Source organism: Oncorhynchus mykiss, chromosome 15 (assembly GCF_013265735.2).
Source record: "Oncorhynchus mykiss isolate Arlee chromosome 15, USDA_OmykA_1.1, whole genome shotgun sequence".
Classification (NCBI taxonomy): domain Eukaryota; kingdom Metazoa; phylum Chordata; class Actinopteri; order Salmoniformes; family Salmonidae; genus Oncorhynchus; species Oncorhynchus mykiss.
Genome location: NC_048579.1, coordinates 23,025,262 through 23,036,581, shown reverse-complemented (window position 1 = coordinate 23,036,581; position 11,320 = coordinate 23,025,262). Strand labels below are relative to the sequence as shown.

The following is an 11,320-nucleotide window of genomic DNA, read 5'->3' as shown; positions in this document are numbered from 1 at the left end:
ATCCAGGGTTTATATACATCATTGGTTAAGACACCAGTCCATGTGCACACACAGGAAATGACACACACCCACACACTTATCATATCTTTATTTCCTGTAAACTTTCATATAGTTGCTTAATTTGAAAAAAACAAAAAACACCAGTATAGTATCAGAAGACTAGGAGAGTTCATTATCAGAACACAAAATAGAAATATGTTTGAGGATAATTGCACTTCAGTGTGTTGAAGTAGGTGGAAAGTAGAGAAACATTGATCATGATAAGGCACAATGTGTTGTTCGTAACATCAGGCCAGGAAGAAATGTATTAAACCTAATTTCATCACAAATACACTTGACTCTTCAATTCTTTGGTAAGGCATTGACCTCAAATCATATAATCAAGCACACAGATGGGGTATTGATGTAGCTACTGCAGTATATACTATTAAAAGCCCTTCTTCCCTCCACATGGAATGTTCCATTTCCTATATAGCCTCTAAGGGGAGCAGTAGCGACCGTAGAACAGAATGCTCTGGGTGGGGTTGTGGCGGATGAAGAAGAGGAAGGGGTGGTCGGCGACAAATGTGGGCGTCCTCATGGCACAGCGCATCATCATGATGGCGGCCGTGGCGCCAGCTGCCTCTGTTCCCTCCTCGTTGACCTCCACGAAGGCCTTGTGAATCACCTTGGACAGCACCAGGTCGTTGTCAGGCGACATGCCCGAGAAGTCGCTTTTGCAGTGGTCGAAGGCATCCGTCATGCCCATGCTGGCCAGCAAGTCCTTCAGGTCCAGGCTCTCCTCCAGCTTGAACTTAGGCAGACCCACCTGAACCTCCACCGTGTTCATCATGTCAGGCCTGGTCCACTCCACAAGGTTCTTGTAAGTCAGCTCCTTCTCTAGCTGCGTTGTGTGTGTGTGTGTGTGTGTGTGTGTGTGTAGGAGACAAAGTCAAGACATAGACACGTATTTCAGTGTGAGCTAACCCTAAAACAAGCTTTCTAATTTAAGTTAACTTTATACTCCATGTGTATTGTGTTGGCCACAAAACCCATCTTGTTGAATGTAAAGGTGAGTCCTACCTTCTTCAGGCCAGTGGTGTCATCCTCCATCTCATTAGGTAGCATGATGAGCATGCTCAGTTCATTCCCTACGTAGGGCAGCTCCAGAATCTGGCAGTTGGCCTCTGGGATGAAGGTCAGGGGGAAATTGGCCTTCTGATGCATCATTTTCACTGGCTTACTCTCCTTCTGTAGTCAATGAAAGGAAGGTAGGGAGTCACCAAATATTTTGTTAACAGTTGCCTTCTTGTGTGTAATTTGTGACTACAATGCGTTTTCACCATTGTAGCAAAGGTTACTCACCGTTACTCATGAAAGTGAAGCAAGCTAGAACATTACTCTCACAACAGACTCAGAGAAGGGATGACTGGAACCGACTACAGCAACAGTTCAGTGGAAGTCAGATCTTTTCTTTAGAAGCGCTACTCTAAAGTGGTGTAACTACACATTCATTGTGCAAACGGACACATCAGAGAAAAATAAATGAAAAGCCACTCCTCAGATCTTGTCGGGAATTCGTTCTATACGTCAAGCCGTTTGGGTAAACACTACCTTGTTTAATTTGAACAGGGCATCGCTGGTGCTGCTCTCTTTGAACTTCTTCTCCCAGTTGCCCTTGAAGTAGATGGCGTTCACCAACACTAGTCTGGTCAGTTGGTCGACAACCCCCTCCGCCAATAGGTTCTTGATTTTCTCTACAAAATACAGAGGCCATAGAAATGACAGAGGTGATGGTAACATTGTAATAAGGTGTAGTTACATAACAAACAGATAGATCATGGACACCTAATGGATTTAAAATCCATATGAATCCATATGAATCCATATGAACACAAAGTGATCAATTCATTCTCAATCCAGTCCCTTTGATCTTTACACCGAATTTGAGAATATTAATACTATTGTGCACATGGAGACAGCTTGCGGCATCTAACCACCTGCGGTCTGCTTCTCCACCCAGGCGTTAATGTTCTGTCGGGCAGCCTCCGCATTGGACTTGAAGTCCACAGCCTCCAGCTCGGCATTGTAGTGCTTCTTGGTGTCGCCGAGGAACGTCTGTCACATTTACCAGAGACACAAAAATCAACAGTCAATATCCTTGCTTTATCAAACCCTAAGTACCTAAAATAATAGTGTATAGTCTACAATGATGTACAGTATAATTGTTTGTACAGTATAATGATAGCATTTTGCAGGATACTCTATCCATGATCTTTTTGTTGACAACTCTCTTCGTCATAAGGCTATGTTCCAACGTGTAATGAAATGCATAATGACCTTTAACCTAACACACTGTGATTCATTAGTGTCAATTCAGATTGAGCAAAAATATCTAAATCTTAGACACACACTTTCTCCACCCACTGTGTAAACAATCGGGCTTTACCTCAACGAACTGGTAAGACTGCTCGCCGTACAGGCGATTGGCCAGGCTCAGTGCGTACGGGGCTCCCTTCTTGTTCAGTTCACTCATGAGTTTGTTGAAGCCGACATGGACGCTATCTGTAGCTTTGTGGAGGTGCAGGGACTGCAGACAGGATTCAAAAAATAACATTTACAAAATGTGACATTGTGGTAGCATCTTCCTGTGGCATCCATGACATGCAAACCCCGAGCCGAAACACGACTCCTACGTTGTTCGGCTAGCAAACAAACCCGCCATTGTTTACTGTATTCATCCACCACATCACCAAATAAAGACATGTTTTCAGGAAAAAGTGGCAACATTAAAATGCATCCAAACAGCATAACTTGTCATTTTGACATTTGGTGGTTGGACATGACCAGCACAGATTACGTTCATGTTGCTCGTAAAGCGGATAAGGAATTCTTTGTTTGTTTGAGTGTGACCAGACTTTCCTGTTTATATTTCCGTTTTCAGACGGCAGCTTATCAAGGGTTATGAAGAATATAGATAAAAAGAAAAGAAAGAATATGCTTGTGTTCCCTCAAGTCCCAAATGTGACTACTACATTGTGTACATAGGCTATAAGAGGATTTGTGTTTATATCCCTTCACACATGTACTGTAAATAAACCACATAGACGACAGAAAACACAGACCCCACAACAAGGCTATCCAAACCTTTTCCTGGAGAGCAACGTGCTGTAGGTTTTCGCTTCAACTAAAGATGAGCTTAATCAAGTTAGATACATGTGGGGATAGAGCGAAAACCTACTAGAGAGTAGCGCTCCAGGAACAGGGTTGAAGAGCCCTGCCCCACACCAATAGTAGTACCTTGTTCCCACCAAATGGCTACCTCACCAACAGCCCAATGTTATCTGGAAACAAGCGCTCTTTGAACCCCCTGGGCTACCCATTCCTTATTATATACTTATATTAGCACCTTCAGAGCCAGCGGAAGCTGGGGCTTTTGTACTTGCTGGAGTAGTCCTGGGTCAGCCTTTTTAGATTTGTCTGCTTTGACAAAGCAGAGGACCTAGTGGACGTCAGTATGACAATTGGTTATCATTTTTGAACAGCATAGATGTGGGGAGTGGGCAACACTGTGTGTGTGCGTGTGGCTGGCGAGCTGTGTAGGTTCCAGAAATAATCCTTCAAAACGTAATGTAGGGCGGTAAATGAAGGCCGTTGAGTCCTTAACAGGTAAAGAAATTGAGACTACCCCCTATCGTATTTGTTCTGTGAAGATTGCTCAATTTTTTTTAATATCCTTTATTTAAACTAGGCGAGCCGGATTGCTCAATAGGAAGGTATGCATTCTTGTCCCACCCTTGTGTACCCTAGACTCGCCCTTTTTATGACTTCAACTCGACCTTGCTGCTATTTCATCACTACCTACATGTTCAGTATATTGCAGAAAGGCTTTTTCACATTGGACAATACATTCCATGGTTATTATAATAAATCTGCTGGCTGACAGCTAAATGGAGGTTGTACAAATTAGACTTAGTCCACTCTTATGTATTATCTAAACTGTCAGGGCCTCGCCCCCTGATTATTGACTGTACGTTTGTTTATCCCATGTGTAAACTCTGTGTTGTCGCACTGCTTGGCTTTATCTTGGCAGGTCACAGTTGTAAATGAGAACTTGTTCTCAACTGGCCTACCTGGTTAAATAAAATAAAAATATTTTTTAAAAATCCAATGACACCATAAACTCTTATCTGGCACCTACATGTCTACTAGCTGTACACAGATAATGGGAACCGAGAGACTGATAAGAGGGATTACTTTATTGCTCTCCAACAGTAGGGCTGTACTCAAATAAAGCCTCATCTGCTGACTAAAAGGAAGCCTTCTGTGAATTGTCATGGACAGGCTACCCATTTGTCAGCCACACCCTTTCCTATTCATCTCAGAAAACCCCTGTGAAAAACCTTTCCAGTGTAAGGGAGAAGCTATAGTCAATTTAGGCGGAGAACTGCACTGTTAAATAAATGACCCTGTGCATGTGACTACATATAAAAAAATCCAATCTAGCCTTGATGCAAGTTTACATTAGACAGGGTAATGACAAAAAGTAAAGGCTACATTATCCAACCTTTGTCGATAGTGACTAGTCCATCAAACTATTTTATGAAATATATATGTATTCATTCCGGTACCACTGTGCTGTCCGTGCATACTAAACAGGCTAATCAACATAAGTATAGTTGCATAAGAGATTAATGTGTGAGAGTAAGATGATTATGTTTGAGTGTATCTGTTTTTGGATGGACGGGATCCCCGAAAATGGTTTACACTGACTCACCTCTGACATCTGGGTAGCAGTGTTCCCTCTGGCTCCCAGGGACACCATGGCCAGGGCAGAGGAGATGCTGAGAGGGGAGTAGAAGACATTGCCTGTTTTGTTGACCTCTGTGATCTTCTTGAATAGCTCCAGAGAGAAATTGGTGTTGGCCACAGACACTGATGCCATTGTAACAGGTGGGAAAGGCAGGCTGGCAGAGCTTTGGAAGAAAGGTTAAGAAGTTAGTATCCGTGGGCACTGGGTTTTAAACTTCATTGTAACAGAGCAGTCATATACAGTAGCCTATATACAATGACATGCAATTATCGCGAGAGCTATCTTGGGCTGATGCGAAAGACTAAGTAGGCTAAAGAACATAGAATTAATGTAGTCTAGCTAGCAGTCTGATTAATCAGGCTGTGTAATACACAATTAATTGGTATATACATCCTGAAACTAATGCCTGCAAAATGTTGTAAATGTACCTTACAAGCCAGAATGTTGAATAAAGTTACATTTAAATGTACTCTTAACAATTACTTGTGTATTACAGCCTGATTAAATCTTGAATGAGTATGTACATCAGTGGTGTGCAGTTGTTTTGTTTGCCCGCAATTGCTAATAACCCAACCGCCCGACTACACACAGTGCACAAAACAATAGGAACACTTTCCTAATATTGACTTGCACGCCCCTTTTTTTCCCTCAGAACAGCCTCAATTCATTGGGGCATGGACAACAAGGTGTCAAGAATTCCACAGGGATGCTGGCCCATGTGGACTCCAATGCTTCCACAGTGTCAAGTTGGCTGGATGCCCTTTGGGCGGTGGACCATTCTTGAGACACACAGGAAACTGTTGAACATGGAAAAACCCAGCAGCGTTGCAGTTCTTGACACACTCAAACCGGTGTGCCTGGCACCTACTACCATACCCCGTTGAGAGGCACTTAAATCTTTTGTCTTGCCCATTCACCCTCTGAATGGCACACGTCTCAATTGAGTCCATGTCTCAATTGTATCAAGGCATACAAATCCTTCTTCAACCTGCCCCCCCTTCATCTACACTGATTTAAAGTGGATTGAACAGGTGACATCAATAAGAGATCATAGCTTTCACCTGAATTTACCTAGTTAGTGTTATGGAAAGATCAGTTGTTCCTAATGTTTTGTACAGACAGTATTTGATAAAGTGAAAATCTGAGGCCCACAACCGACCCTAACCCATTTATAGAAAATGCGCTGTCGGCTACAGTCAGACGCCGGAACGATTTCTTGACAGGGGATGCAGTTTTTTTTTGTCTGAGTTAGATATGTTTTTGTTTATAATTTTCAGCATTTTGGTAGGCTATTTATTAGTCAACTTGTCTATTATTATTATATACTTGCAGCTTATTTTGGTCATTAGATTAATAGCCTATTTGTTGCCCTAGAAAACGAAACCTTTGCTCACCAGAATATTATAAATCGACATAGGCAAAGTTCTCTAATCTGCTTCTTTTATAGGGCAAAGACATTTAAGGATTGGGGAGAAAATGACATCGCTAATGTTCTCTGGGTGTCACTGAGTAGACTGAAACCCCATGTCATTGATCCACAATCCAGAGGTAAGGCTGTACAGTGAAATAAGTATGACCCCAATGCAATTCTGAAGTATAATACATCCAGTGTAATTTCACTTAGCATGATCTATTCAATTATGGCATAATTCGACTCTTTGTATTAATTTGCATCACTGTCAATTACATACTTTTATTTTGAAGGCTAACCGCAAAGCCCACTATTCTATTGTGGCTAATCCTTATTGTGGCTAGCTTCACATAGATGGGTCCGACCATCGTTAATCAAATAATAATTGTTTTATACATGAGGGTTATTTTAGATGATGAAACCTAGCTATAGTTGGCTAACTATAGCTACTGAAACAGATTGTCGTTTTGCTATGTTTTTTGGGAAGAACATTGTTTGCATCCATGAGCTAGTTAGCTTTTTTAATGACCAGCACTGTAAGTGCCCGAGACAACTTTACCAGCGTCACAGAATACGGAGCGATGAATCGTTGGGGACATATTAAATACGAGTGATTGTGTAATAACTACGTAATTTAATGACACGTTAAATTATGTGACGTACAGTCATATTCAGGTCCTGATTGGTCAACAAGCTTATTTGACACGCAAAGACCCATCCGTGTTCCATAAAATTTGGCCTCTGCCTGCCTCTGGAGGCTCGTCAAGCGTCACACCCTCATACCGAGTCTCCGACCACATTTTCGGATCAAGCATACATTTGCTCTTACGCACTTATGCCAGTAGATATAAATTGCACAATAATTATACATTTATGGATTTTACAAGGTAGGCTAATGTTTTGTCTTTATTCAACCCGGCCGCGGAGTGAATATAAACTCAGGGACTGTGGGTAGAGTCAACATAACAGTACATCATTGTGGAGGGCTGGTTTAAAGGAGTTTGAGTTGCCACTAGCCAGGCAAGATTAATCAGCTATCTAGTTAGCCAGCTACATTGATTAGAATGATCAATGTCCTGTCCTCTTTGATGTTACATTTATGGTGATAGCCAATCAAACTATAGTTCTTATGCTAAATAAGGATCACCAATTATAAAAACAAAAGAGTATAGTAATCGCTACCAACCTGCAAATTCGTTTATCAGAATGGCAACAGGGTTAACAATAAATTAGTCAGTGCCTTTAGATTGAGAAAATATTGTATCGCAGCTACTCACCAATGAATGGTTATTTGTCAATGTCAGGTAGTTCTTTCCCTCTACAGCCAGGTGACTTCAGTGGGTGGTTTGCTACAGACAAGTTTCAGCTAACCGTCTGAAATATGTAATATACAAGACAGACACGCCCTGTGTGTGTGTGTGGGGGGGGAATAGTCACTAGTTACCACAGCCACAGTAATCAACCCCACCTATTTCTACCATTACTCTTCTTAAAAACGGATTTTAAACCTGACCCTAACCTCAACGATAACCACACTTGATACCCTTATGCCAGACCTTAAATGAATACCAAAAAGCACATTTTTGTTTTCACGAATTTTTACAATATAGCTAATTATGACTTTATGGCTGTGGTAAATAGTGTAAACCCCCTGGTGGGCTGTAAAAGTGCTCTTCCGCATTCCGCACTCTTCCGCATCAGCTGACTACTACGGCAATGCAAGTGGATAAAACTGTCCTGAAGTTCAAAGTACAAACAAAGTACATAAAAGCAGTGTAGGACCTAATTACAACAGACAAATAAACAAGAATGTTGGGGCATTTTGTATTTATTGCTGTTATTTCCAGGAAAACATAACAATTTGCATAAAATCCAAATTCGTTCTAGAAATATATTTGACCTTTCCAGTACACTAAAATGTAGATATCAAAGAATACAGTAAACATACACCTTAAGGTAACAGTGAGTGTACCCTCTACAGTACAGCATTTTTAACCATATATGTTCAACATGTACAACTGGCAGGTTCATATATACAATTGTCCTCCGAGCTCACATGGTTCTTCAAATCATCCAGCCGATTAATGTAAAGTGGTCCACACATTTTCTTTCCTGTGTTCATGTCCAAGTTTGCCTCAATATTTTAAGTAATTGTAAGAAATTTCTGCTTACATCAAATCAAGCAGAAGAGATTTAGAGTACTTCACCAGTTGGTGGAAAGCTTTCACAAAATGTTTGGAGACAAACTGTACTAAGTGTGACTATTCATAAAAATTGACATAACTTCTCATATAAACAAACAAGTGTGTACTGTAATATCCCTATATGTAATTTTAATGTGTAGACCACAAAGCTTAAACAGACACGAAAGAGCTCTAAATGATTGACAATTATCTCAAGGGATATGCTGTCTGAGAAGGCCAGGGATTGACATTGAGGCATGAAACGCACTTGCCCATCGGGCAAGTCAGGAGTATTTTTTTGGTTGCCCAAACATTATGATCACTTGCCCAAAAATGTAAATGATATATTTACAGGCAGTAAGTAAGTGCCACATATTACCTGCCTTTCACCTATACATAGGAATCAGAAAGATTGATTGAATTCTTTCTATTTTGGAATAATTATTCTATTTCGTACATCAGTTACAAAATACATTGTTTAATAAGTGAAAAACAGACAATGGGGAGGAAATGAAAAGATCAGCTTTTGGCTACTGGAATTCTTTGCTGTTTGGTTGTTTTCTCTCGCACACACACACACGCACACAAACAAACAAAAATAACCAGCCCCATGGGGCAACCTCAGCAGGCTCAAGTAGCTTGAATGATCAGTTCACTTTCCCCAGGCAATATGGCAACCCTTAATGTCAACCCCTGGAAGGCTACCAATCCTGATATCCAATAAACTCCAGTCAGACACTTCCTTTAGTGTTCACACTTTTCATTTTCATACTCCACATGAAAACATCAATTTATAGTGTGTATGTGCATCGATTTGAGTACATTTACCAATGTACAAACAAGATGCCTTACAGTTAGATCTCACTGCTGCATTGAAGGAAGAATAAACATATTGACTGTCTAGGTAGGCTACATGACATCTGCCTTTGCCACCAGTCTTGTAGAAATGGCTAAAGAAAAAAAGTTATTTTCAGAGTTATCAATGATAGTATTATCCCTCCTAACCACTGATGCTTCACATGGCACCACCCTGTGGCTCGACTCTGCAGTGCAACATTTCCAAGAGAATACTGGATGGAGGGACAGCAGTGTAGCAAGGTATAGAGCTTCACTGCTGCAATAACATCTGTCTCTAGGTTCGATTTAGGACTGTTTCAGTGCACTTGAGAGACTTCAGAATTCCTGGTAGCTATAGTGCATGTTACCAAAAATAAAAACACAGCAGCATTTAACTTCTACATGACAGACATGATGATTAAGAACGTCTTAATATGCGTTTCACATTATATCAAGAGGCAAATGCTTTAAGAATTTCCCCCCCGATACTGCCAGATTCCTTAACATTAAGAAATTAAACATGTACATTCAAAAACACTGCAGCGAAAGAGAAAAATAATCTTTTTTTTTTTTTTTACATTTACTTTTTTGTTGGTTTGCATTCATCTTTTGTAGCTGTACAGTTAAACAATAAAAATCCTAGTCGAATAACAATGAGGTATAAATATACCGTTATAAAAGACAAAGTATATGAAACTCTAATCGAGATCCCCATGTATTCTGAGAACAAAATAATTTTACGAAGCTCCCCGTACACATGGTGTCTTTAAAAAAAAAGTTTTCTAATAATATAAGAAATAAGTTAGTAAACATGAGCTGCTGTCTTGTGCCAGTCTTCAGTGCAAAATACCAAAAGCCACTGGGGGATTGGTGAAGGGGGGGGTGGGGGTGGGGGGTATGCGTCTCTGGAAACGAGACAGCTTCACCCTCAGCTGTGATGGGGATGTTGGTGATGTCTCAGGCACAAGTACTTAGGACCCTCTTCGCACACGCTCGTTAAAAAAGGTCAAACTAAAAATGAGAATAGCTAAATTTTCAATCAAATTGTCGACATATATTCAAGCGAATATTCCAAAAATCTGCATAAAGAAAATATGCACTTTTTCCCACATCAGTGCATGATGACGCAGTACACTTTTTCACTTAAGTTTTCATGTACCAAATATAAATCTAAAGTTCAATGTGTTTCCATCGTTTTCAACTCTACTGATAGTTTTGTCACAAACTGTTGCGTTAAATAGAAAATGTGACTACTCCGGTCTTGGCACGTGTGCTCTAGCCAACAGCTCGCAGATACAGTGCGGGTAGGCTAGTCTACATGAAGAGATTATTATGGATAAGAGCCAGAATCTTTTTATTTGTTAAACGGCAGTCAAACATCGATATTCCTGTCACCAGAATCTGACCCTTGACATTTATTGGAAAGGTGCATCAAGATCACCGTGCACTTTCACCACCCTGTGAAGTTCAATATAAATGAATTCATCTGTAGCCTAATAAACTGCATTGTTTCCCCGAGTCATAGTGGGAGGACCACACCATATCATAGCGTGACTCCAAGTTTACTTCAATATGATGGTTATTATATCAATATTTGCACATAAAAGCGTTACCATCGCATTTTACCGACACAAAAAGATCCCACCTTGTCTAGCGTATTTTGTTTTGTCAACATTTGGAAAGTTTACCGACACATTTTCTGTTTCCATCAGGCCTGTCATTAACTTTTTATCCGACATGTACTTTACTCGCCTAAAAAAGTTGGATGGAAACCTGGTTAATGACAGGGAAACATCGAGTGGTGCTCTCTTGAAATGGAGGGGTCTCTTTGACCGCTCGTGACAAACAAGATGGCGGAACGAGAAGACTTCTTCAGTCGGCATTGTCTAGTGCTTCGGAAGAGTGGGAGGCGGCGTACTTCAGCCGAAAGCCACCTGAAAAACAGAGAGGTGGGCGTCAGTCGAACAAATAAGAAACGGGATACGATGAAAATAAACTCAGAGAAAGTAAGCAAAAAGACAAGGTTCCACTGAGATGTCTACAAATTCCCAACCTGCACCTAATCGTATCCTCTGCGTGACATGTGTCATGTCATTT

General features: G+C 40.7%; 2 protein-coding genes across 7 annotated transcripts in view; both read right to left on the bottom strand.

Annotated features, from left to right (window-relative positions):
* Positions 1-71: 71 nt before the first annotated feature.
* On the bottom strand, positions 72-7,639 carry LOC100136251 (leukocyte elastase inhibitor). Of its 2 annotated transcripts, XM_021562188.2 has the most exons (8): positions 7,481-7,639; positions 4,757-4,955; positions 3,389-3,481; positions 2,429-2,569; positions 1,980-2,097; positions 1,594-1,736; positions 1,063-1,230; positions 72-883 (listed from the first exon to the last, which is right to left on the bottom strand). In XM_021562188.2, exons 2-8 carry the CDS (start codon positions 4,922-4,924, stop codon positions 479-481), a joined length of 1,236 nt encoding a protein of 411 aa, XP_021417863.2. In that variant the 5' UTR covers positions 4,925-4,955; positions 7,481-7,639; the 3' UTR covers positions 72-478.
* Positions 7,640-8,015: 376 nt separating this feature from the next.
* LOC110489808 (zinc finger CCHC domain-containing protein 2) overlaps positions 8,016-11,320 on the bottom strand; it is a 65,755-nt gene continuing 62,450 nt past the window's right edge. For all 5 annotated transcript variants that reach the window (XM_036944073.1, XM_021562729.2, XM_021562731.2 and 2 more), the window contains one exon: positions 8,016-11,157. In XM_036944073.1, the coding sequence (XP_036799968.1) occupies positions 11,096-11,157 (62 nt within the window). In that variant the 3' untranslated portion in view covers positions 8,016-11,095. The remainder of the gene's footprint in view (positions 11,158-11,320) is intronic.